This window comes from Channa argus, chromosome 15, assembly GCF_033026475.1.
Source record: "Channa argus isolate prfri chromosome 15, Channa argus male v1.0, whole genome shotgun sequence".
Classification (NCBI taxonomy): Eukaryota; Metazoa; Chordata; class Actinopteri; order Anabantiformes; family Channidae; genus Channa; species Channa argus.
In genome coordinates, this window is record NC_090211.1 from 3,345,607 (window position 1) to 3,372,064 (window position 26,458).

A 26,458-nucleotide genomic window follows, 5' to 3' on the forward strand; every position below is an offset into this window, starting at 1 on the left:
CTTATAAAAGTCGCTATTTTAATTAAAAATGATAAAAACATGTGTGCATTCATTATGATAAATTCTAAACACTGATATCTAGACTCAGTATGATGATGTCATGGTGATGTCGTCAGAGTTATCTTGAGACAGGCTTGAAACTATACAAATATCTGACAGAAATTCTGCGTTACAGATGTGTGAATGGAGTTGAAAAATAGAGGCCCTGTATTAAGGTTTATTGAAAGGCGCTAGATAGTTGCATTATGGGAAATGTAGGATCCAGTATTTCAGGAGTTTCACTCACACTAATAACTTAAGTCCGGATATCTGCTCATTGGCTGTTTTAGCTAAACCCTTCTTTTTTTTTTAAACTTGTCTTGTGTTACTTTCCCACCTATTTAGATAAAGATGCTATATAACTAATCTAACCATTAACGTTAATTTTTGCTTAACTTTTACAAAAATACTTCTCTAAACTTTAAAGCACACATGATTTTTTTAATTCAACTGGCACGTCACATTAAAGACTGCAATTATGCCTCTCAATGTGTCCTTGATAGCCTCTCTGCTAAACCACATCAAAATGGTTAGAACAGCTTAAAAAACAATCAACCTGACAAGTTCTATCTGAGCTCACTATCCTAATATTTACACTGTTTGAGTGAATATCAGAGTTTCCATCTTTAAACTATGGCTAAAGCTTACATGCCACATAAGCTATCATAGGCTGCTTGAAGCCTTATTTATTTTTCCAGGGAAATGTCAAGGCCAGGACAAACATAATGGCATAATATTCTGTATACAGTGAGAGATGACATCACTGGCAGCAACAGCCAAGAGGGAGAACACACAAGACTGGAAAACCGCTTGTCTGATCATCATGTGGCAGGCACACACACACACACACACACACACACACACACACACACACAAACACTAAAATGCACAAACAGTATGGGATACAATTACTCAGATATATATACACAGCTCTTCCCGATTACTTTATTTGTTTCTTATGCTCCTAAACTGTACGTCACACATATGCTGACTATAAGAGAGCAGTGGATTTTCAATATACCTGTGTATCTTTAAAACACAACTACTATGGGTTGTGATGGTGTTATGAAGGCCTGAAGTATGTATTTTACATCAGAGATGAAGCATCAGCCTTGGGGGGATCTAACTGAATCCTGACACTGATTGACAGATGCCTCCAGTGCATTCTGACTAAACTAACATGCAACTGAACAATTTGGCACCAAATTGACGATATAGTCTTTCCTTTATAAAAAAATAAATAAATAAATTTTTTTAAAAAAGGAGGTGAGTTGCCGCTATAAGTGGGAGAATAACAAGCTGAGATAATCCCACGTGAGGCCTGTCCTGAATTCTGTATCATTTTTACTGATGAGCTTCTTGGGCAGCTGCCATGTCAGTGAGGATGCTTGTAAACAAATAATTATTCATACTAATAATCTTCCATATTCATGTGCAAATAAGATCCCTTCCTGGTATCTGAGTAGCTTCAAGGTTGTCTGTGGGAGGTTCTCCTAACTACTGCCTGGCTTAACTCATTTCATGCCAGATAAAAAAAAATAAAAAAATCTATCTAGGGTCAGGGCTATGTGAGCCATATATCATTATGCTGTATAAAACAGACTTTTTATTACTGATGTTGAAACCAGCAAGGGCTGCTATCAAATGCATGTTTTCACAACCTCACAGGGAATACAGTTTGCTATTTAAACACAGATCCTGTTAGAGGCAAATATGGGGCAAGATATGAATCAATAACAGATTTTCTTATAAAAGTACTGAGCCAGTCCAAGTTATTAGGCAACCAAAAATAAAATGTAAATGTTAATGTGCCTTGTTGTTGTTAAAACAGACCAGATCCCCGAGGTCAGGTATCACAGACTTCTGCTTTGTGAAGTCACAGCATTTATCTGAATTGTACAAATAAATCATCTTCATAATGGAGGAATTGGTCTAAACCACTGCGCGTAATTACGCACAAACCAAACAGGCGCACAATTGAATGTTGGCGCAAACAAAAAGTTCCACCCTCTTATGGCCAAGTTTCTAAAACTCTGTTGAACGTTACCATAAAATGGGACTCGGGCTCTGTTCATATGGAACTTTCATAACGTACAATGACGCCTCTTTATTAGCTGCCTACACTGTTTGATATGCAATGGCTTGTGTCATATGCGGCTATAAATAGTCTAGAGGCAGGCCCACCTCAGAGACCACTGCAATGACAGGAGGCCTGTTCACCGCGTGGATGAAACGGCAGAAGGCAGTGGGCATCGGCAGTGAACTAAGAGGGCTTGGACACTGATTTGGCAGAGAGGCTGGAAAGAACTGTTGGCAACATGTTATGCAACTATTAAAATTAGTGGGGATTGTGTTCTTCTGACAAGAACATTATTTTACATGTACATGTAGAAATCCAGTAGGGCCAGATCCCCTTAAACCATAATGCAATATTGAGCCCAAATGTGGCAGTATGGTGGAGGGAACCTGGCACTGTCTTCGGTGATGTTATCCATCAGCTACACGAGAAGATCCTCACTCACACACTCACGCGCGACTTATAAACTCAGTCCACTAAACTTTGCTTAAAGTTCTGTCTATGTATCATTCAATGTATGGACAACTACAATGGCTGTGAAGGCTGACTGCATAAATGAGCAAATTATTGGTTTACATAGCACGTACCATTGTGGTGTAGGGAAATGTGCCAACACTCTCAAAGACCCATTTTCCACTCTCAAAAGTTCGGCTTCCAAAAAAAAAAAAAAAAAAAAAGTGTGTGGGAGAGAGAAAAGTGCTCTGTTTCTTGTTCAGCCGGGCCTTATACCGGAAGCAAAAGAGACCTAAAACACAGTCTGATGTCCGGTAAACATTTTTTTGGGGGGGTATTCTGTGGTCAACTCTTCTCACTCAAGCCAAAGGAGGACACAGCCGTATAATCCAAGTGGTCTGTTTCCCGACTTCTTCACGCAAGGTGTTTGTGTTCGCCTTTAACTCATATTTCCATGAAAACCGTCGATGCCGAGGCTGAGCTCCCCCTGTCAGCGCGCGCTGCTCCCGTCTTCAGTCTGTCCCGGTGCCGTAATGTCCACCGAGTCTCCGCCGTCACGTCTGAGCACCGACAGTAAGTGGCCGGCGCTCTCTGCTCAGGCGCTCACCAAATCAGCTGTTGCTCCTCCAACGGCGGCGACGACGACGACGTGCTCTTGTGGCTAATAGGGGAAAAGTGGAGTCGCTCCTAAGTCCTCCTCCACCTGCTCCTCAGTGTCCAGGCAAAAAGTCGCAGAGAGAACGGCGTCTGAGAGCAAACTCACCATGTGGCAGCGCCGGTGTTGCAACAGCAGAGAGACATCAGAGGTGAGATTAGCGGGACTTCGTGGGCAACGCCAGCCGGGACTTTGGGTTAAACACAGTAACAAGGAGCTGAAATGTGTGTATCCCTGTGTGAGACTCAAAATGAAGTAAACATGTGCTAGAAGTGAAAACACAGCGTGGCTGCAGGCACGCGCCAGTGAGGACGTGCGGTGTCCTGCGGCCGGAGAAGCGGAGCGGAGGGCTGGTGAATTATTAATAACCGGAGCGGTTCACAGTCTGTCGTGCTCAGTGAGTAACCAGGGCGGCAGCTGGGGGTTTAGAGGAATTAAATACGGACTCAGAGTAAAGCATGGACGCAGGGGATTAGTAGCTCTCACCGGCAAACTCGGGGCCGACAGGGAGGGCGGGAGGGAGCGGTGGGGGAGAGGCAGCGGTGGTGGCAGGTTTTAGAGAAAGTCAAACATTTTCTGAGTGTGTGACACGCAAGGTGAGAGGCAGCGGTGCACTTTGTGTCCAGGCTAAACGCAGGGGGCTTTCATCCGGGTGGCCAGTGAAGTGGATTGTACAATATGACCTTCAGCTGGTGAACGCAACCCACGATTTACAGAAGATTCAGTTTCTAATGCAATTGAATTCTAATTGTGAAATGCGTTATCATCATCTAACACAGCCTTCTTGATGCCAAAGAACCGGAATTTCATGGTATAAAACTCAGATAAACTGAATCTGGGTGGCTTAATATAAGTCACCTGACTTATAATAAATCACGCTACTTGAGGGAATAATAAGAGACGTTTCAGCAGTTTAACCTTATTTTAAAAATTGGATTTGCCATATTTTCCCACTTTTACGCACAAATGTCAGCACACACAGGCTTAGTTCCTAACAATAAACCACAGTCAAACTCTGAAAACGTCTCCATGTTTTGTTCCATTTAGGTGAACCCGTGTTTATTTGCTCCTGAATAAAACTCCCATGGCTTAGGAGGCAGGAACGAGCAGGTGCATGACAACCTGGAGGGAGTAGCTATCAGCGCAATATTTATTCAGCACAAATATCAAATTAGGTCCTGAAAGTCAGATGGAATTTCAGCAGACACGCCTCCAATAGAGACTGGTAAAGTATAAGAATAAATTACCAAAGAAGCGTTTTGACCTTTTATGGGGGGGGGGGACAGCATTTTTTTTTTCACCGGAAGTGCGCAACTACAGACGCAACACAATAAAATGATGAGAACCTGTCAAAATGGATTCCACCTCCCGCCTGTTTGGATCTGAACTGGTTCAAGTTCATCAGTTCATAAACAGACAAATAAATAGGCACTGGACCCAGAGTTGTTAAACAGTGACATGCCCAAAAATATTTCACTGAGAGAGAAAAGCAGCTTTTTACTTCCTAATGTTTAAACAGTGTTTAATTCACACAGGTTTTTCTGAACCAGATTCCTTCCATAACAGATTGTGGATGAACACATTAAAAAGCTGCATTTTCAAGAGTCCCAGAAAGACCATCGACTGAAAACACATCAACAACCTAAGCTTTATTAGTCAAATAAGTTTGACAACAGGATGGTGGTCAAATTTATTTTATAAACTGTTTTCTTTTTGCCTTTCCTGACACAATCACCTATGTATATTTAATCAGCAATCAAGTGAAACTGTCGACCTGCTGGATTTGATCCTTCTTCTTATATGTCAACTAATGCGTCATTAAATTTATTAGAGTCGTCAGTGTCTGTTCATTTATCACGCTCCCTTTTACATTGAAAGCTTTGATTGACTGTCCATCTCCAAGTTAATATGGAAAAAACGGAAGCATGCGACCGTTCGTTGTGTTTAAACGATTTCTAACGAGCAAAATAAAACGGACACCCAAAATAATTAGTTTAAGGCTTTTAATTGTAGTTTCTAACAGTCCATTGGGATTAAAAAAAACCTAATCTGTCTGTGAGCGAGAGTGGAAACAACTGATTTCAATTATGCATGCTGATTTATTTATTAATAATTATTTCTGAGAAGGCAACAAAAGCAGCAGGGATGTGTATAGTTAGGCCATGAATTTGCTTATTTGATTAATTTATTTTTCAGTTTCCACACATTACATTTAAGTCTCGTATTCGGTCTGATTTGACGAGTGTCCCATCCAGAATTCTACAGATGACAGATGAATTATGCAGACATTTTTCTGTGGCCTTTTCAAGTGCGCGGCCTGCAGCAGGAGGAACCTCTAACCATGCATGGACTCTCAGCCTGTGTGAGTAAAAATCATTTGTTAAAATGCTTTTAATGGTATTATTATTTTATTATTTATTTTTTTTAAAGTGCAAATGTGCGTGAATAACGACGTTTTTTTTAGCAGCTCAAACTGCTGTGGAAATCTTGATTAACCCTTGAATCTAGTGGTGCAGCACCAAAATATCAAACATGGTAAATGTAAAATAAAAACGTGCGTTAGACATTGAGATGTCGTTATTGTTCTTCCACAAACTCGTTTCAGGCAGTTGATTCAATTAGTTTTTTGCTTGACCTGATGTTTGACCTTAAACATGTTTGATTTAGTTCTGTCTTAGGGCCTGTTCCCGAACTAAACCTCTTTAACGACAGGTATTCATCTGATTGGGGCTGTTTAAATGCTGGAAATGATATTATCCGTTTATGTTTTTATGACAAAACAAAGCTCTTCAGCACAATGGAAAAGTGAATTAAAGGATGTCTTCTGCTGGGTATAATGCCAGTGCAGACAGGTTGCATGTGCATTTGAAGAAGATGTTCTTGGAACTACGATCATCTTTGTTTGAATATACAGAACTGTCGTCAAATCACCATCATCAAAAAAATAAATAAAAAAAATTCTAGATACACACGGATTAGTGTAATAATTATTATCTGGCTATTTGCTGAGCGTGATCCGCTATCTGAAAAGTACCAAATAGGTGTAGACGTATTTACGCAAAAAAAGTCACAGTCGTTCAAAGGCGACATTGTGGTCAATGTCTACACCTTGGCACAGGCCTTCAGTCGGCACGTCAGACCCACATGCACCGGTCTATATTCGTCCAAACAACAGCTTGCGCTCCTTTCTTTCTCTTGTTTTCTCTCCTCTCCCGATCCTATACCGTCTCTCCCTGGAGGTTTAGACAAACTCTGAAACAAAAGTCCCACTAGGCAACGGCCTGTCGAGGAATGCTGACCTTGGCACGGCCAATGGAATCAGCCCTACACACAGCTATTCTCTCATTTCTTTTGGTTGGAATTAAGACGCATTTGACCTGCGCCAGCTTCTAAGAGGTGCCACGGTATGTGGAAGCAGGATGGGGCCATGCTATAGCTTATAGGCTGCTGCTGCTGCTGCTGGTGTGCAGACCTGAGAGGAAGTTTGTAAAGACACAGCACATGAGATAATTAACCAGTAGATCCACTGTATAGGTTTAGCATAGGAGGAGACAGTGCAGGCTCCCAATATTATTAGACTCTTAAAAGAGCAACAATTAAGTTGAAGGGATGGTCAAATAATCATTGGTACCACATTATCAAAACACCTAGTTGGTAGTCGTTACAAGTTCGACATTCACACTTTTACACAGGTTATAGTACAAAAGCTTGAAGGGAAATGCCTTTGATAAATAATTTCGTAATTTATTATTGTTACTATAATACATTAAAATGTGTTTTCATAATGTGTTGGTTACTGTGCAGAACATTGTTATATGTTCTAGGCAGTGCTGGATAGTAAAGTAAATTTCTATATGTACTGTTGAGAATATTTTACCTGGGTATTTCCATCTACTGTTATATCGTATTTCAACTTCACAACAATGCAGATACAAATATGGTACTTTTACTAAACTACTATAACTATAGTTACTTTTTAGATTTAAAAAGCTAAATACAATAGAATCGTCAGACTGTACTGGTCCCAGTTGTGAAATTTACAAGCTACCCAGCAGTATGTAAAGCAATTCAAATTATAATTAAAATTAATAAAATGGGGTATAAGGTTGTTAAAATAGTCTCCATCTTTATCAGCCACAACAAGAAAACAATTATCGCACCAATAATTATAATCCAGTAATGTGAAAAGAGATTTTCTAGTTTTATATTTGGTACTTAAAGTGTTTTTTGTTTTTTTTTTTATCAAATACTTCTGTTCTTTCAAAAGTCTACAATTTTTAATGCATGGATTTTTTTCTTGCAGGAGACTAGTTCTATAACATGATAATGATACAGTAACTGAACTGTCTTGTTACTTCTTCAAGACTGATTGTTGGGAAGCTTTTGTGCCATCTCTATCCTACCAGATAAATAAATTATTTCCAACTGACGTTTAATTAGTTAAAAGTATAAAGTAGCTCTTCGCACGAGTTCCTCAAAACTGCACAGAAATGTCACTAAATTAAAGGAGTTCCATTTAACATGAAAGAAGAATATTAGTACAAGTTCCAGTAAGATGAAGAAACTCACAATTGAACACTCAGAGGTGGTAAATACTTGAGTCTAGTACTTGAGTAAAGTGCAAGTGCTTGCCTAAAAAAGTATTATTAGTACAATTGTTTGTATTATTAGTATAAGTACCATTTTATATTATTTAATCAAGTTGATGTACTAAGTGTATATTGTAAATTATACTTAAAATACTGCACTGAAACAATAAAATCAATGTACCATAGACTCTTGAATTTGATGCTGTTAATAACATGAAGTCCAGTCTAGATTTGTTCCACAATTATCTCATAAGTGGAAAAAAGGGAAAGGCAAAGATTTTTATTTTTTTTATATTAAGGGTACATCTGGGTTTATTATATTTTGGATATAATATATAATTTACAATATAACATAAGGATATAATTTGCAAATAAAGTCACTAAAGATGGTAAATTAATATAATGGAGTCAAAAGTACAATATTAGACACTGAATTATAGTGGAGTAAAAGTAATAAACATTAAACACATCAGTAATGTAGGAGTACTTTAAAATTGTTCTAAAGTTCTCCACCCCTGTTTACAGTTAACTGAAAGAATTTCTTAGTAAAGATGGTGCTGGGGAGGAACCCCGACATCAGACCCCGGGATCCAATGCCAAGAAGTTAAAATAAATACATAAACTTAAAAAAACAAACAAAGGCCTAAAGAATAAATGCTTCGAAATCTCTGCTTTATATTATTAAAAGCTCTGGATCTGGGTAGACCGAAGCATTAGATGAAAGAGAACAGGAGCTGTACGATTGCCGGACTTTACCAGGCTAAAGAATAAACAAGTTGAGTTAAAGTCTGTTCAACCTTCTAATCAAATCCTGGACAGTGGCTGAAATTCATATTAGCTCTATGGCTAAATAAGGAATGATACTTAAACATTCATCTTATTCTCTCTAGATCAAATTCTCAGGCAGCTCTAGAGAGAACTTTGATATTAAAATAATCATTATATAGATAATCTTTATCATCATGACTTTTGATGTTCAAATATATTGTATTTGACAGCTTATAGACTGATACATCAGCGAAAGGAACTGAATCCCAAAGGGCCTTTGAAATACAGGTTTGGGCTTAATTTGTGCCCGCTACTTAATTACTAAAAGACCCTTGAGAAAGTGTCTTGGCCCTTTGTACATCAAGGTGGAAAAACACTGTTAAGCAGGATTAGACTTAAAGACGCTCACTTCAAATATGTGTTTACTGATTGTAGAACAAAGGTTTTATTTATTTATTTTTTTAAGATTCCATTTTTGATTACAGATTGTATAGGTAGGTAAGTAGTTAGGTAACTTAGTTTTGTCCAATCTGCACCTTACAGGAGAAGCATGTGGATTTCATCTAATTGTCAGGGGGCAAAAATAGATGAACTTGCACCTAAATCCATTTTTATCACATTTCACTTTAAAAACATGCTATCATTTGCATTAGCATATAGATGCTAACACATGTGCACACACTCACACGCACACAGAAAATGCATGTGTTCATCCACCTGCAGGCTGAGTGGTGAGATTAACAACAACTGATGGAGAGGGATGATTGGTGGAGCCTCAGGCCCTGCAACCTTCCGATTGGCTCAGCGGGACGATCTGGGTGACTGATGCCGAGCGGTGTGTTTGTGTGTGTTGTGTGTGCGTGCCTGTCTGAATCTCTCAGGGTATCCCGCACTCCCCTGCCTTATCAGGCAGCTCCACAACGTTGCTAGAGGAGTGCTGCTCTCAGGAGGGCAGGGCTACCAGCACACTGCTTATCTCTACCAGCAAGGAGGGTTTATAGGTCTGATTAACTCACTGTTTGTATGTGCTGTGTATATGAGAAAGAAGAAGAGAGAGCTGTTTTTTTTTTTTTTTTTTTTGTTATTGTGTAGGCTAGTGTGTGTGTGTTTGTGTATGCAGCACTGGCTGGATAAGTGGATGTGAGTGTGAGTCAGTGTGTACTCAAGTGCCGTGAGCGCTCAGGGAGCCACACTGTGAAGGATGACACACACATCCTCTTCCTCCCTTATCGAGTCCTGGCTCTTCAGAGGCTCCGAGGCACCCAGGAAGGAACACAGAGGCACCGTCCTAAGCGGAGGGTTGAGTCATGAGCGTAGACCAAACAACGACCTTCGAAAGCGTCCATATTGATCCATTACAAAGCTCCAGATTTAAAAAAGGAAAAAAAAAAAAACACAACATTCTTTGTATAATCTGTATCAAATTGCATCATTTGTCATCATTCTGGTTGGAGCCCACACTCCTCCCTAAGCAGAGTGAAGCTCAGTGATGTGATTTGCTCTGGTGTGAGTCCAGCCGGTATCACCAGAGTGTCATCATCTAAGGGTGGGGAAAGGGAATCAAGGGGTAGGGAAGAGAATGGCCACCCCACCACCACCACCACCACCCCCCAACAGGAGAAAGCAGGGCTGCTATAATCTGTTTTCCTGGCTCTCCACAAAAGGGACAGAGAAAGAGCCACCAGACCCTATAGCTCCACTTAGATCTGCTGCTCCTCACCATGACTGTCTGTCTGTCTGTCTTTTTGTTATGTCCTTGTTCCCCTGTTTGCATGGACGGTCTGTCCCCCCCTTGTCTTGCTCTTTAACTATCACCTTACTTTTTCATCTAGCATCTCCTGGTGACACAGTTCACCATCCATCTATTTGTTCATTTTGTATCTACAGGATACACTGGTCTTTTGCTGTCCTGCTTTTGTTTTTGATACCAGTGACGTGGTTCAATGGATGGCACTTCACCATTTTCGTCCAGACTGAAAAATCTCAGCAACTATGCGATCACCATAAAATGAAACGATATTCATGCTCCCCAGAGAGTAATTCCCATTGACTTATAGTTGGTAGTTTAGCATCACTATGTTCACATTTGGTTTTTTTTACTAAACTGTCTTGACAACTTTAGAAGTTTGTACAGACATTTGTGGCCTTTAGAGGATGAATTCTAATGACCTTAGTGAATCGCTGACCTTTTCCCTCGTCCTGTGAATTATCTCAACATCTAACTTGACAGAGTGACAAACCATTTGGTGCAGACATTTAATGGTCCCAAATGTTGAATTGCAATGACTCTAGCGATGCCTGACTTATTTTCTAGTGCCACAGTGAGGTTGGGATCGATCGACTGTACCTCAGGCTGTAGAGCAGGCCATTCACAAACTGCAAGGGGGGGCTTGCAGTCCCTCTCTCCTTGAAGGTTTAAAAGACCATATTGGCGTCTAACGAAAGGTGCAGTTGAGTTGCATTATGGTAAATGTAGGATCATAGGAACTAAAAGTCATGAGATATAAGCTTTTGCTGCTCCTAATGAGGGGAACTTCAGCAAAACACTGAAGCCCAAATTGCCCCTTGGTGTATTTTTGTTGGTTGCTTTAAATAAAAGCAGCTACTAAATGACAGAACAAAATGACAATTGTGGCTTTGAGTGAAATGTGCTTAATTGTCATGAAATTTACTAACCACATACAAGCCCCTTTCATAATACTAACTACTGCAGTGATCCACTGACATCTCTTCTGCCGCAGTCATCAGGTAAAAAAAAAAAAAATCAAACAAGGCCACTACTTTGGCTTTTGACCAAATACCTGCTAAAGTAATGCCTTCTCTATTATCTGTCAGTGTTGCAGCTGTGTTTTACCTAATTGGCAACTACTATCTTGATAAATTAAGATGGTGAATATAATATACTTTACACACTTAATGTGCCAAATATCAGGATGTTAGCATGCTGGCACAAGATCCTAGGTCCAGCCTTAAAGGACAACGGTGGTAACTTCCTGTAGTAAAAAGGATAATAAATTGCAACAAGTAATATACCGTATTAGTTTTTTCTGGTTTTAGAATACACTGTACATATGTAGAACAAGATCAAATCAGGTCTTAGATCCACTAGTTTCAGTCTTTGTTGAGGATAATAAAAAACTAGAAAATCAGCAGCCAGATAACTGATTAAAGTGGCAGCAGCACGACTGATTATCATTGTTCACCAGCCTCTTTTCAAACTTTTCATCACTGTGTTGATGGGAATATGCAATATGATTTTATGCAAAGACCAACACTTTCTAAATGTTTGTGTCTCGTTTCCTTAAATTTTCAATACCCACTTCCCTTTTCCTTCACCACTTCCTCCCATGCTGCTCTTTCACCGCGCTCCCTCTTTCACACCTCCAACAGGGGGTATCATTTTATGGATCCATGCCATTCAGTCTAGTCCCCCTCCCCTCTCGCCGTCTGCCTCTGTTTCCTATACTCTTCCATTGCTTCTCCCTAACTCCTTATCCTTCCTCCCTGTTTCCTCCTTCCTTTCCTCCCTCCATTCTCACCCTTCTTCCTTTTTTTTTTATTAGTGGGTGGAGTCTCCTCTGTGGTGCCATTTTCTGTTTGGTAGTACATCCAAGCATATATGAATATTCATGATTAATACAGTCTGCACCCTCCACCCCCAAACCACCATCCACACCCCTACTCGGGCCTGCAGTCGATGGCAACACTTGGTAGTGGCACATGGCGAAACAGCTGTTGCAAACCAAGCCAGGCATCTGTGTAGTGGGAGAGTATGAAGAAAAGAGAGATCCAACAGGGGAGAAGGCAACAAGAGATGCTGTTAGAAATGGATTAAAAGGACAAAGATAAAGAGACAGAGCGGGGAAAAAAAACAGAGGCAGATATATGTAGAGATAGCATGGCGAGGACTCAGCAGTGGTTTCCGATGGGGATGCATCTGGGTATAACAGAGCCAGACAGAAGGAATGGGGCGGTGGCAGGGTCATCTGGATAAAAGGAAGGGGACAAGCCAGACGGAGAGCAATGGGCACCGATGGGAGTGTCTGTCTGGGGATGGGGAAGGAGACAGACTGAAAGAAGTTGGAAAAGGACGAGACATCCAGACAGGGAGGGGTCATGTGAACGTAAAATGCAGGATGTCGCGCACCTGTTTGTTTGCACAGAATAAAAAGAAGCAGTAGTTCCTGAGGTTTGACACCACCTTTAAGGTACCAACATAAGTCTAAGGAAATAGGGTTGTGGCCAAGATTTCAGAAGGTCCTGACCCAAGTCCACAACCATAGGACCTTTTTTTGTTTTTATAAAAAATAAACAGTTTTCTCTCTATTGACATAGGTCAGTTCTTTTGCCTAACAACTACATTAAGACAAATATGACAATCTGCCATAGAAATCAAGTTTGTCCACATGTGTCTTATAATACAATACTAACTTTCTCTGTTCATGGTATGAAACCAAAATTCCTGCAATGTCACGGACAAAATTTATAAGTAAATAAGATACCATAGATGGCGCAAAGAGGGATTGGTTGTGTTACACAATTGTCCCCTAATTTGTTTTCTCTTGTGAACAGCTCATCAAGCCAATTCAGTTTCTTTAAAACAAACTATCAGAGTATAAAAAATGACTCATTTGTTTGAACAACATGCACTAAGGCCATAACCTGGGCAAAGCTGATCATCATGAGAAAAACCTTCTGCTTGTATAAACATATTATATAGCATTTGGGAATATAAAGGTCCACTCAGGCAAGCTGGGAAAACGGTTACACAGTGTCTTCTGTGGCTCCGGATGAGCTTTGCCATACGCAAAATAACCCCGATTATGTCACAGTGATGTCATTGAGGTTGTTTCTGTAGCCTGGCTTGGGGCTTGTGCTTTTTAACTGAAAGTCTGTATGACCAACTGATGAACCGTATAAGAGTCGAAGGAAATGTTGCATTGTGGGAAAAGTAGGAGCTGCCAATCACTTTATTGAATCGGTTTTTTGTAAGTCCCTCTGAGCTGAAATGCAATGCTAAAAGGCTGGATTGCCCCTCGGCATTTTTAGGCCAAACCTAACAATAACGACCACCTTTATTGCTCAGTAAGGTGTAAATGCCTGACGCTGCATTCTTTTCTTTGTCTCAGAAGCCAACTCTGACCAACGCCCCACGCTTTTTGGATTTCAGATTTGAAACACTGCATGTCCACAGACGGAGGGAATGCTCCTTTGACAGCCATGCCCAGTCTGTGCCCCTCTCTCTGCCCCCTGTAGCACCCTGCAACCCCTCCACTCCTCCTCCCTGCTCTCCATCTCCTGCATCCCTGCATGGGGCCCCAGTGCTGGCTGCCATCCCTCCCTCACTCCCCTCTCGTCCCCCACCCTCTCCCTCTCTTATTTGCTCTCTCTCTGTCTCTTTAGCCCCCCCCCATCCCACCCTGTCACACCATCCCCCTCCTGATTCCCACCCAGGCAGAGGGTCTAGCTCTGCCCTACATAGCGGCGAGCGCAGCAGGCTGGCGCTGAGAAAAAACCCTCGGGTTTACAAACTGTGTCAGGCCTCAAGACACCTCTGTGATCAACACCAACCACCACATGAGGGGAAATAATAAAGCAACCGCTACCAAGAGGTTGGTGTGATTGATGTTGTCAATATGTGAAATCTGGAATAAATTAGTTGTCTGATCTGATCCAAACTGTGGATGTTTGTGTCATATATAAAAAAAAAAAAGCTGAAGGTCAAAAGCCCATAACACAACCACTATAGCAAAACAGCAAGGACTATTAAATCAAACTCACACAAATCCATTGGCTGTTTAGTCAGGTTGCATTAAACCTCATCTGAAGGCAACCTGAAACACTGTTAGGTAGAAAAAAACAGTTGAAAACAGTGGTGCTCAAAAGGAAGAAAGTATCTATGTTGTCTCAAAAGTGTTTCATGGCCTTAATGAAATTCTGAATCATTTCCTCCAGTGGCTGAACAGGTTTTAATTAAAAACTTTCACCCTCTGGGATAAGCCCTAGATATCTTTGATGGAGTCAATCTCCCAAATTATCATGTGATTAGAACTAAGTCACAATTATAGAAATAGAAATTTGCCAAATGTACACGTAAATATACTTCAATTATACCCTTATGATCTTGTTATTGAGGTTATTGCAAATAACACAATAGTATTTTCGATAGTTCACAATCTCAAGAAAGATGCTTCACTTTTGTTGGCTTTTCGTTGGCCTTGGGCAGCAAACACCTAATGCGCACACATACAGTAGCATGTTTGCAGATGTCCGCCGCAGAAACATGCAGCGTGCACAACACTCAATGTGTCCCATTCTGCAAGTAGAGGCATATTTCACCCAGAACAAGACGAAATTTTAACTGAGTGCAGAATGGAGCAGAAACATCTAACAACAACAGAGACAGATGGAACAATCAGTACAGAATGAGGGAGAGACGGAGCATCCATCCTACCATCCACAATGACCTGGCAGAGAAGTCATAGCACAGCTGCCACCTGAGCCCGGGGTCACTCTGCCTCTCCCACGCCATGCCACACACTGCCACGCTGCCTCTCCAATGCCAGAATCCTCTTCCTGGGACTGCTGATAAATATATAAATATATAAGAACACAGTCAATGGGAGAAAAACAGGGATGGAGTCACCAATCAAGAGCTATCTTACCAGGATGCTGCTGCGGCATGAGTGATAGAGAGCATGTGTGTATGTGTGGGTATATGCTGTATGGATGATCTAGTGTGTGTGCGTGTGTTTGGAGGGAGAGGGGACACAGACCCAGAAATGCCACGGAGCCCTCTCCAAGCAGCTGTGCCTCTCACTTCGCCAGTCCAACCGCTCCTGCTGCCATGTGCAACACAGAGCCACCAACTCTGCACCAAACACTGAGTGCCGTGCTCACACGAGTTTGTTTGCACACATGTAAGCGTAGCACCGCGCACACGTGTGCAGGGTCAGATCTTTGCATTATGCATAGTCCTGCATAGTCACGTTGTCAGTCAGAAACAATCATTTTTGTGTGCTGTGCTGTATGCTGATATACATGTTCCAGGAGGCCCTGGGCCAAGCTTAGATGTCTGAGCCAGGTTACTGCAGGGCTTCCATTGGACAGTCAGCATGGCAGGTCATGACTGAAAGCAGTGCTTGTTATACACACCTTTGTATCCACTTGTTATTTTACATGCTATTAGGTGCGCTACAGTTCAAACTCTGTAAAGGGTCACAAGATGAATCTGACAAGCTATGAGAAAAAAAAATCTATGTTCACACAGTCTTTCTGAAATTTTTCCAATCTTTGCTTTTGTCATACATTTTGGAAAATGGCAGATTTTTAAACGAGTCCATGTGAGAGGTTTTGAGACAAAGTCTTTCTTTGTGGAACCAGTGACAACTACTGACATAAGTGGTGCTCAGCTAAACACTGCTTTTAGTAACATGTCAAGTTATGCATTTTATGAGCTCATTGTAAGTTTTTTTCTTATGTACAATTTTTCAAAATCTAAAAATATTTAACTGACATACAATGGATTAAAAAGTACAACATTAGAACAAAGTACATAAAATGTAAATGATCCAGCAAAGTACAAGTACATCAAAACTGAACAGTATAGTACTTAAATAAATAAATTTAGTTATGTGCCACTGGAGCCTCATATGTGGAACAGACCCAAAGAAAACGAGGGTGAAACTACTGCTCCAACTCTTTGGTTCTGTCTGCAGTTGCCCTTTACAATATTTCATCAGATTTGTCAGTATATTTGTTTGATCTTCTGTTTTAGCTTTGTTCTACTGTTGCATTTTCTATCTCCATAAATCCTTTTTTACAGTCTTTTTCACAGCTCGTTTCAGTGCTTGTTATGTTTATGTAAAGCCCTTCGGAATTTTCTTGCTGTTAATAATGTATGAATTTGCCTTATATCACATAACATATTTAATTATGTCAACACATCCACAACAAAGGTAATGTTAATTAGCTAGAAATTAGTCAACAGCATGTCTACTACATAAGATATATTAAACTTAAAAGTATCAAAGGCAAAGGCATCAATCTGCTGTATACCACTATTACATTTCACTTTTCGTATGATAAACATATTTAGGACCTATTATAATGTATTTAAAAGCAAATATAAGGAAATTTTGAGTGTTTAATAATGTAGCGTGTTAAAGTTGTTACTATCATATTAATAATCTGCTATAAACTATTTATTAATTATTTATACCGTGCGAATAAATAGGATGGGGAGCCATGGTTCACATAGCATTTGGCTCATATGAATTTCTATGAGAATGTGTAACCATACATCGATCAGACCACAACTTTAGTACTGGTGGGCATAATAATATCATGCTTGGTGGTAAAGGTACACAAACTCAGTACTCAAGTAAAAGTGGCAGTAAGTGCCTAAACCATTATCCACTACAAGTACCACTTCAAATCTTTTAGTACAAAATTAATAACTCCACAAAGAAAACAAGGTATTTTAAGCAATACTAATTATGGTAATTATGGCAAAACATGTACAGTAATTAATTGAAAAAAATTAATGGTTCAAAGGTCACTGTTGGTAAAGGTGGGGATGATTTAAACTACATATGTGCTGACAGATGGTTAACTCGTAATGACACGTCAGCATTTATTGGTTCCAGAAATAAAATGTAAACTTAAACAAATATCTTTTAATATTTTATATCTAAATCCCCAGTTGGTATTATTGTTGTGGCTGATCAGTGAACACATGCTCTTCTAAAAGTGTGTTGCATCAGTTTTGTGGTTTATTGTAAATCAACAGGAAAAGATCTCAAGTCATCCTTCACTGTGGCCAACACTAAAACTGGACTGTCAATGCTCAGTCTGATAAAATAGAAAAAGAAAAGTTTCTTAGTCCTGTTCACATCACCAAGCACGGGGCTTTTCCTCTCCACGTTGTGTGCATGCGAATCAGAGGGAAATCTGTTACTGATGAACGGAATAAAAACAAACGAAAGTCATTTTCTTCTGTGGTATAAACAGTTAGTCATTTCACATGAGGACGGCATTATTGTGGATTTGATTTAGTTATGCCTGTTATAGAAAATAAAAAGAAACGTCTGAGAGTAAAATTGGGTTTGCCCTTTTGTTTGAGTTCTGTTCTCAGTCCAGTGGAACCGTGGATTTTATCTGATGCATTCTACCTATTTGATCAATCAGCCTGTCTTTGCCTGTGTGCTCACCATAATACGATGTTCCCTTTATTTATCTTCTGTCTCGCTCTTAGACTTTGTCTCCGCCTGTACCCCACCTGCCAGAATGTCTCTCCTTTTGTCTGACGGCAGTTCGACAACACAGACCTGTATGTTTATGTATGGGTTCATTAAGTAATGCTTGTGAATGAGAGTGCCATTAACATTGCCTGTTTTCCCAAGTGGCGAGCGAGCCGTGAGTGTTGCGTCCTGCCTCTGTTTTTACATGCCTAGTGGGGGACTACGGTGAAAGACAAGGTGTGGGACAAGTGGCAATTACAGGGCCAGTTATGGTGTGATAGCCTGCTCGACAGGGCCACGCTTGGCATGGATCCCCATTTTAAGGGAATTTGAAAGCACTAGACAGGGTTCTATTGTGTGACCCCCGACTCTCTGCTGCCTTCTCCATCCATCCATTGCTAGCTTCCAGTCATGATTCTATCTTGTTTTTAATCTCGCCAGGCCTCAGCAGGGCCTAAAAGCACAGGGACTGGGCGGAATGCCCACATGACCCCCAGTAATATGGAAATGTAAACCCCACTTAAAGTCCCTCGTGGACCCACTCACACACACTGAGGTGCTTACTTTAGTACACAAACACTCAGTCAGCTCTTAATTTTCCATGTGAGGTGTTTCACCTGAAATATTTCTGCCAACAGAGCAGCACTCTCTTTGAAACCCTTTTGTCCCCTGCACCCACTGCCTTAGCAGAAAGGCTTGCGTTATGTAATTGCACCAGATTCCCTTCTCCATGCTCCCACCACAGGTCAAGAGCTCACACACTGAATAGCCTCTAATCATTTCTGGTGAAGTGCGCCACTCAGAAAAGTTTCCGATACAAATGTGTTCGGTTATTCATGCACCATACTCATACTTGTGTTTGCAGTCCAGATCAACAGATTAGGTGGATGTTATTAGTAAAGAAGCAAATTCTTCTAAAATAGGAGCCTGTTGTGAATTTCTCATCATCAAGCATCATTTTTCCGCTTGAGGCTAAATTAATGCTTGAGAGACAGGATACACTAAAACTCCAAAGTTTACCTTCTCCCCTGCTTTCCTTCACACACACACACACACACACACACACACACACACACATACACTCTCTCTCTCTCTCTCTCATCGTAATTTGTCTGCCCACTGGTTTCACTTATTAAGTTTCAAAAGGTTTCTGGGCAACGTGGTTTGAGAAAGGGGGAAAAAAGGAACCATGGCATTTTTTTGGCACACCACTCTGCCCGTCTTGCCCAGAATGAGGAGGTTACCATGGCATCAGTGGGCACCTCATAAAGCAGACCATTGTTGGTGTGTGTGTGTGTGTGTGTGTGTGTGGTGTGTGTGTGCACCACATTGAGTTGCATGGCAACAACCTCTGGGCAGCACCAGCACAAGCAAGGAGCTCAAATCTCACACAGGGCAGTGCCAATGCAACATAAACATCATCCTTCCTCTGTTTACTATCTGTTTGACTTCTTCTGCATCTTTATCTGTTGGGACACACACACACATTCTCACACACACAGTTTACCACCAAACCATTAAGTCTGTCAGCAACGTTGCAAGGAAAGTGAAAGATTCCATAATTGTTCCTCGTATCATGATTTATTATTCCCAAACACAAAAGCAATGTGTTGTCAAAGGTTAACAAATCAGCAGTGATCTCATTTGTGGTGTGTGCAGATTTTTATTAAAGCTGGGAAATTACTGAGAAACATGGACGGCATGTTTCAAAAATGGTCACCACAGTTAGAAAATGACCCCCCCCCCCCCCCCATCCTAAAAAACAGAAATGGTTTATTTTCATGTCTTTACTAGTGAGATCTATTAGATGAGAAAGGCTATAATACAGATTTGTTATTAATTGTTTCAGTTCCAAATAGCCCAAAACACTATGTTACTATGTGTGAAAATCTGGACGCAATTTGTGGTTCGCTTGGAAAAAAGAAAATAGAAGTGAAAGGAGGAAACAAAAGGAGCTACTTTCGGTTTATAAAAGTTTTGGTGGGAGCTGAAAGGCAGGGGTGACAACAGCCTTTGACAGGTGTATTCTCTCCGGCTCGCTGCAACCTTTTTGTGTTGCAGTGAAGAGCTGAACGTCAGTCGAAGTGCGAGCTGCAGATTAAGTATGGAGCAGAGAGGAGATAGCCTGAAAGTGAGAGCTGGGTCCTCTGGCACACTCTGCTGGTAGCTTGAAAGATCTGCAAACAGTAGTGCTTCAGTCACTATGAATGTTTGTCATGAACACTTTATACAGAAGGTTATATAAGGTTGTTCGCTACCACATTAACTGGAAACCAGTTGCCAAGGACATTTCACACACCAACATTTAATGTCTTTACTGACCGTAACACCAAACCATCGCACAAACTATGTTTATGTTTAGTTGTAGATTTGTCCATTTTGGGTAAAAACACATATAAGGGTAAAGTTACAATAAAAAGGACAGAAGCTGCCAGCTGTGTGTGCAGCTTTCAGGTTTTCTTTAAAACCATCATCAGGAGCAGTCGGAGGCTTACGCAGAAACAAGAACTGCTCTACACTTAGTAGCTGTTATATCTGCCGGCTCCTGATGATGTTATACTGTGTCACCAAAAAGAAAAGAAAAGTGGGTACAGATGTATTTGATCAACCTCTCTGCAAACAGAACAGAACCTGCACTCATGGGAAGCTGTTTTTCATCAAACTAGACTTTAGATGAAAACATTTCTGTTTCATTGATTACAGTGATAAATGTTGGACAAATAATTTACTCAAACACGTCTATTCATCCTACATTGATTTGTCAGCTTGCACTTGCTGGGTGTGGTGCCCCATTCTTTTCTGTTCATGTTTCTTTTTACAATAGCAGCATAAATATACATAACGATCAAATGACCACCCCTGAGCTTGTAAATGTGACATGAATGAAGACGGAACACTTTTCTATAAAGCCAGATTACAGCGGAAAAAAAAAAGAAGTAACAGAAGTAAGAAGTTAATATTCATGACTAATGATTCATTCACCTGACTCAATAATTTTTTAAATGCAAACAAATGAATGATACACATCAAATCCTCATCCACTGTGTATTAGTTATTCATTAGTTAAGTGGGCGTTTTATACATTTATTATCAGTTGTCAAATAACTGCTTGCATGGGAATATTAGCTAAAATATAATGTTACAAGCAAAAGTTAATATACTACACAATATACTTCAAATGCCAAAAATGTAAGTACACTTTGAGTGTAGGACCCATTTATAATAATATATATATATATAATGTATTTTGTATTATTGTAAAAAAGTACTCAGGTCATTACCTACTGCTCATAATTTAATGAGCTATATACTAATTTGAATTACTTTATGTATTGCTGGGTAGTTTGCTAACTTCACACCGTGGATCCATAAAGTTAGCAATCAGTAAATGTAGTGTAGTAATAAAAATAAAAAAAGGGAAAAAAAGTCAAAGTATGCAGTAGCATAAAACAATAATACTTAGAAATACAGAAATACCCCAGAACTGTATTTAAGCCTGATACTTAAGCAAATACTTAAGTCAATTTATAATTACTCATGCACTAATGAGTAAATTAAGTAATGTTTAATGACTCTAAATTGGAGTTTAAACTATAGAAATACATAATCATTTCTGTGATTATAATTTGCGGAAAAGTCTGAATCTTTGAATGTGAAGAGTAACTAAAGCTGACATGTAAGTGTATTGCAGTAAAAAGCAAAACGTGCTTGGGACACATGGAGAAGAAGTGTAAATATGCTTGTGTAAATGTACTTAGTTTATTTTTACTACTGTTTATTATAAAGCGGAACAGAGTTTCTAGCTTCTTGAGCAAAAGTATGAAGTAGGAGTTGAATTTTACCGCAGGTTCCCATTCGCTCATACATTTTGAAAATATATTTATATTTTACATATTTAGCCATTTGGCTGACATTTTTATCCAAAGCTATGAAAAACACACACACACCAGAATCAATTTTGGGTTCAGTATCAACTTGCAGATATTGGTGGATCAGCAAAAACGTATAGTGGCAGTAACTGTACTCTCACTTGATAATGCCTGAAACAGCAGCTTTATTAAATAATGTAATTTTGGCAGAAGCAGCACAGGCAGTGGTGGATTACCTATCTCAGGCACGAAGGAAGGGAAATTAGAAGACCCAGAATCTTTAAAACTGTGGTACGTCTCACACAATTCTTTTGGCAGTACTTGTAATTAGATGTACTTGGGCTAAAACATGGAAAGTACCTAATGTGGTCCTGTGAGGGAAAGCGTCCTCTGAGGGTTTCAACTGATCGCAACTTATATATGCAGCCACCTGGAACAGACTTCCTTACTTGCCAAATACATGCCATGTTTAGCCTGGGCAAGCCTGGTTGCTCTGAGTGTGTGTCTGTGTGTGTGCACTTGCCTACTTAGGGCCAAAAACATAAAGTCCTTAGCAAGTTTGGATATGTGGCAAAGTTAGGTCATTTTGCCAATCGTAACAAGTTCAAAGGGTTTTTTTAGGGTTATGAGTTAGTTTAAGATTTAAGTTAAGGGAAGGACAGTGGCCTAGGAAATGCATTATGTCAATACGAGTAGAATCACAAACCTATGGGTGTGTGTGTGTGTGTGTGTGGGTGTGTGTTGTCAGGTCTGTTACTGTGGTGCTCGGTTGGTCCTCTGCTGTTCTGCAGCATGTGGCCCGCAGATTAAGGCTTTAACTGAGACTCTCTCCTGTTCTGAAAGCCCCCTCTGTTTGCTTACAAGGCCTGGGTGCGACAGAGTGGAAGGCTTTAAGAGGGTGTTTGTATCTGCTCCTGTTTTGGGGGGGGGGGGGGGGGGGGGGCATCCTATTATTAGTGAAAATCTAAAGGGAGGGCATGGTCACAAAGGGTTAAAACCTCAGAGTGTCTTTTTGGCATAATGTGCAGAATTGGTGTTTTTTTTTTTTTTTTTTTTTTTTTTTTTTTGTAAAGACATGTGGAAAACGGCTCCAAACAGATTTTTGTGTAAGACAGGTGCCAGCTTTGCCATCTGCTTTCAGTTTTACCTCCCTTTCTGTCTGTTCTCAGCCAATCCTCTCCTCGCTCTCCAATCCCAATTCATCTCTCTCTCTCTATTTCCTTTTGCACCAATCACATTGACACAAAACCCTTTATGTACCTGGAAGAAGTTAAAAGTGGACACAATTCAAATCAAAGGGATATTTATTAACTCCAGGTATGGCATCTTTGGAAAATAGTGGGTGTTAAATCTATACATGTGAATCGATTAGGGAGTGCGTGAAAATTATCAAGGAGGGAAAAGAGTCTTAAATTTGTGTTCAGGTTGACGAAGAGGAGGGCAAAGCTGTCTGTGCATTTTCAACAATTCCGTGACACATTATTGTAGTTGGGAGTGGCTGGATGCTTTTTATGTAAATTACAAATAAAACATAAATAAAGCAATGAAGTGCCATGTGTTAATAATATCAATTGTCATATTCCGCTTCCTCTACAGCTCATACATTTTCATACAGTCCTTTACTGTTCATTGCTGAGAACAGAGCCAGAGGATCAAAGTGTCAGTGTTCAGTGTTCTACCTTAATGCTGACTGACTGCTTTTATTTTTTATTCAGCTATTTTTCATTGTTAGTAAAACCAGTAAAATTAGTTCAGCAAATTCAGTTGTTGACAACATATTCATTTTCAGACACTAAAACCTGTGTTTTGAGAATGGTGGTTTTCTATAATATGTTTTATTGTCCTCCACATATAGTGAACCTGAAGTTCTGATAAGAAAACATAAACATATGGAAGACGGAAGTCAGAATAACAATAAAGATTAGGATATAATTACTGGGAATACTCCAGCATTCACCATAATGTCATAGGTACAAATTATCTGGGTCACAATTTACAATTTTTTTTGTTACATTATACGTTTTGTTGTATGTGAATATTTTCTTTATTATGTTTTCGTGTTGTCACGGTTATTTTATCACCCTGTTACTCCATCATGTCTCTTCTCTTGATTTAACAGTACAATAGACAAACTCTTTCATTGAGTATAAATAACATTTTAACCCCCCCAAAAAATACAAGTAAGGAGGTTTCGCAATCCCGTAATGTCCATGATGAACAGTTAACATGGTCAAAAGGTCAATTTTTTTTTTTTATTTTACTGACTTTAAATCTTGTACGAATCAAAAGAAACTCACCTCTGAGAGCAATCGCATCAAAATGTGCTAAAATGCTGCTGTGGCCATGATTCCATGATAAACTTGTCATTCTAAGGCTTTTACATGTCTGTGCGTACACAAATACCACCTCATCCTTTCACTATATTTTAAGTCTGGATATTAGGGAACTAAAACCAAGGAGGGACTGTTGCCAAATGTCGAAACTCTCTGAAACTTGAAGACTATGTTCCATGGTACAAACCAGCTTCTGCGGTAAATATGTTGCTTAAAGTCTTATGTCAGTCTTCTGTCTATTCCCAGAGCTTTAAGAAGTGAAGGAAAAATAGTAAGAGGATTTAATTTTAGCACAAGCACGTTGTCTTTTGGAAAAGATGCAGTTTCTTGTGAAAAATATCAAATTTAATGGCCAAGTAGATGACTTATGAAAATACATAAAAGTGAAAACATATTGTTGGCTCCCTTCTCTGCTGCTTCCCATGAGGGAAGGGGCCAAGCCTCATTTAAAACGCGGCGCCTGAGCCGTGTCACTCGGTTCAGAAATGTGGGCCTTTAACCTGGTGGTTTCTCCCTGGAACAAGGCCGCCGCTAATGAGCCCGTTCGGACAAAGGTGAGTTCTAAATGAGCGAGCAAGAAAAGTAAACAAGCCAGGTGACAAATTGCAAATAAATGCACACTAAGAGGCCTAGATGGATATTCTGTCCACAAATACAACTAGTAACTGTCAGTGTTGTAAAGAGTTGCTAAGGTTAGAGTTTTTGTTTTTCGAGACTCTTATAGCATGCAGGTGCTCTTTTCAAAGGCCGTCCACTTCTTGGCCGGTGCTGAATGTTGGGCTCCCGGGGTGTTTGTTTGGATTCTGTTTTGTACATTTAGTGTCTTTGCCTGCTTGATATCTACTTCTCCTTTCTTCTGTTATTTAAGTGCACTTTTTCTTGGAAGGCTTTCAAAACTTACAGCGAGCTCACAAAGAGGGCAGGCCCGTTTTTCCAACCATGAAAAGAAACAGGAAAGTAACGAAGGGAGACTTCAAAGTTTACAAGTCATGGTCATGAAGAGCAACAGGAAAAAAAAGTTTAGATCTGTGTAGATCAAGTCTTACAGGCTTGTGAATCAATTTAGAAACCTTTTTTTTGTTGTTGTTGTATCGCACTATCGCATGGCTTTGGCCTGAAATCTTGTATTGTGTAGTATGTGTGTGTGAATGCATCAGTGTGTCAGATGGACCCTGTTGTGCCAAGCAGCCGGGCAGCAGTGGTGCCACTCTGTGTGGTCAGGGCACAGTGTGTCCTCTCAGCTGCTGTTTCGAATTCACAACTATCTTGACAGCAGCATACTCGCTCATTCACTGCAGCAGATGGTTGCGGGCTCGCTGTTCACATGTGTGTGTGCGCGTGTGTGTGTGTGTTTGTGTTTGCCCATTTCTTTTGGAGAGGCAGCTGGGAGAAACAAAGCTTTGCCCATTGCTACGTCCAGCTTTATGAGCCAACAACAAAGGGGAGAACAACTGATATAAAACTCTGGAGTGCGAAAGATCACACAATCTCATGAAAATGAAAATCTCCCATATCACTGAGTATCATCTAGAGAGGCTGTGGCCAGTTTCACCAGAGAGTAATCCTTGAGATTATATCCCTGCATGGTGGTCAATGAGCATATTGTTGAGATCTTGATTTCCGTAATCCAGCTCAGCACCATATGCAATAGTCTCTACAGAGCTGCAGCATTAAATAATACACTGTGCAGTCTGCTGCTGTCTCTCTCTGTATCGTCAGTATCTCTACTATAATTAAAACAGAGAGTGTTTGTGTTGTCCTCTGGAAACAGCAGCAGAATTACTCCTCAGTTTCATAGTTTCTTCTCATTCTCATTTTGTTCATTTTTATTCCGGATGCAGCCAAAATGCAACTGTGACTTTTGTTCCAAAAGGACCACAACATGGTGCACTAGAGCCATTCAAGCCTCCCGTAGTCTAACATCATTTAAATTTTGGTCATAACCTCAAGTGCACAGATACGAGATAGATTAAAAGTGAGGATGGGGTGAAGCCATCTGTTTTTACGGTACAACCAGAGAGACAGAAGAAGAAATCTGGAGGAGACGTGGCTCATAAAGGAACAGCGGGCTCAGGCCAAATTGTCAGTCAGTTAGTAGATGAGATGTCCTGCTAGCCAGACATGCTGAACGGGCATGCGGCGTGGCCTGAGGAGGAATCCCACTATTTAATGTGACTCGACAACGCAGCTGATTCACCGCTGCACCATCCAGTCTAATGGGTTCTGTTCTTTTGAGTCACTCCAGGTTTCCTTAATGGGAAAGCCAAACATACTGCTCTAACATTGGGTGACAAGGGCACCTTGGGTTTGCAGATGTTCACGCAGATGACAGATGGCAGAGGGAGCAACGGGAATGATGTCTGCGCCAGGCTGGTGCTACATGCCTCCCCCTCCCTCTTAAATTCCCACTCTGAACTGCTAAGTCCCCTTACC

The 26,458-nt window shown here is 40.3% G+C and overlaps 1 protein-coding gene across 5 annotated transcripts in view; it reads right to left on the reverse strand.

Annotated features, from left to right (window-relative positions):
* The window catches only part of nfixb (nuclear factor I/Xb), a 132,935-nt gene extending 129,189 nt beyond the window's left edge, over positions 1 to 3,746 (reverse strand). For 2 of the 5 annotated variants that reach the window (XM_067476920.1, XM_067476918.1), the window contains exon 1: positions 2,704 to 3,746. In XM_067476920.1, coding sequence (XP_067333021.1) covers positions 2,704 to 2,706 — 3 coding nt within the window. In that variant the 5' untranslated portion in view covers positions 2,707 to 3,746. The remainder of the gene's footprint in view (positions 1 to 2,703) is intronic. The other 3 variants (XM_067476930.1, XM_067476924.1, XM_067476934.1) reach the window with 3 other exon arrangements.
* Between the last annotated feature and the right edge of the window lie 22,712 nt (positions 3,747 to 26,458).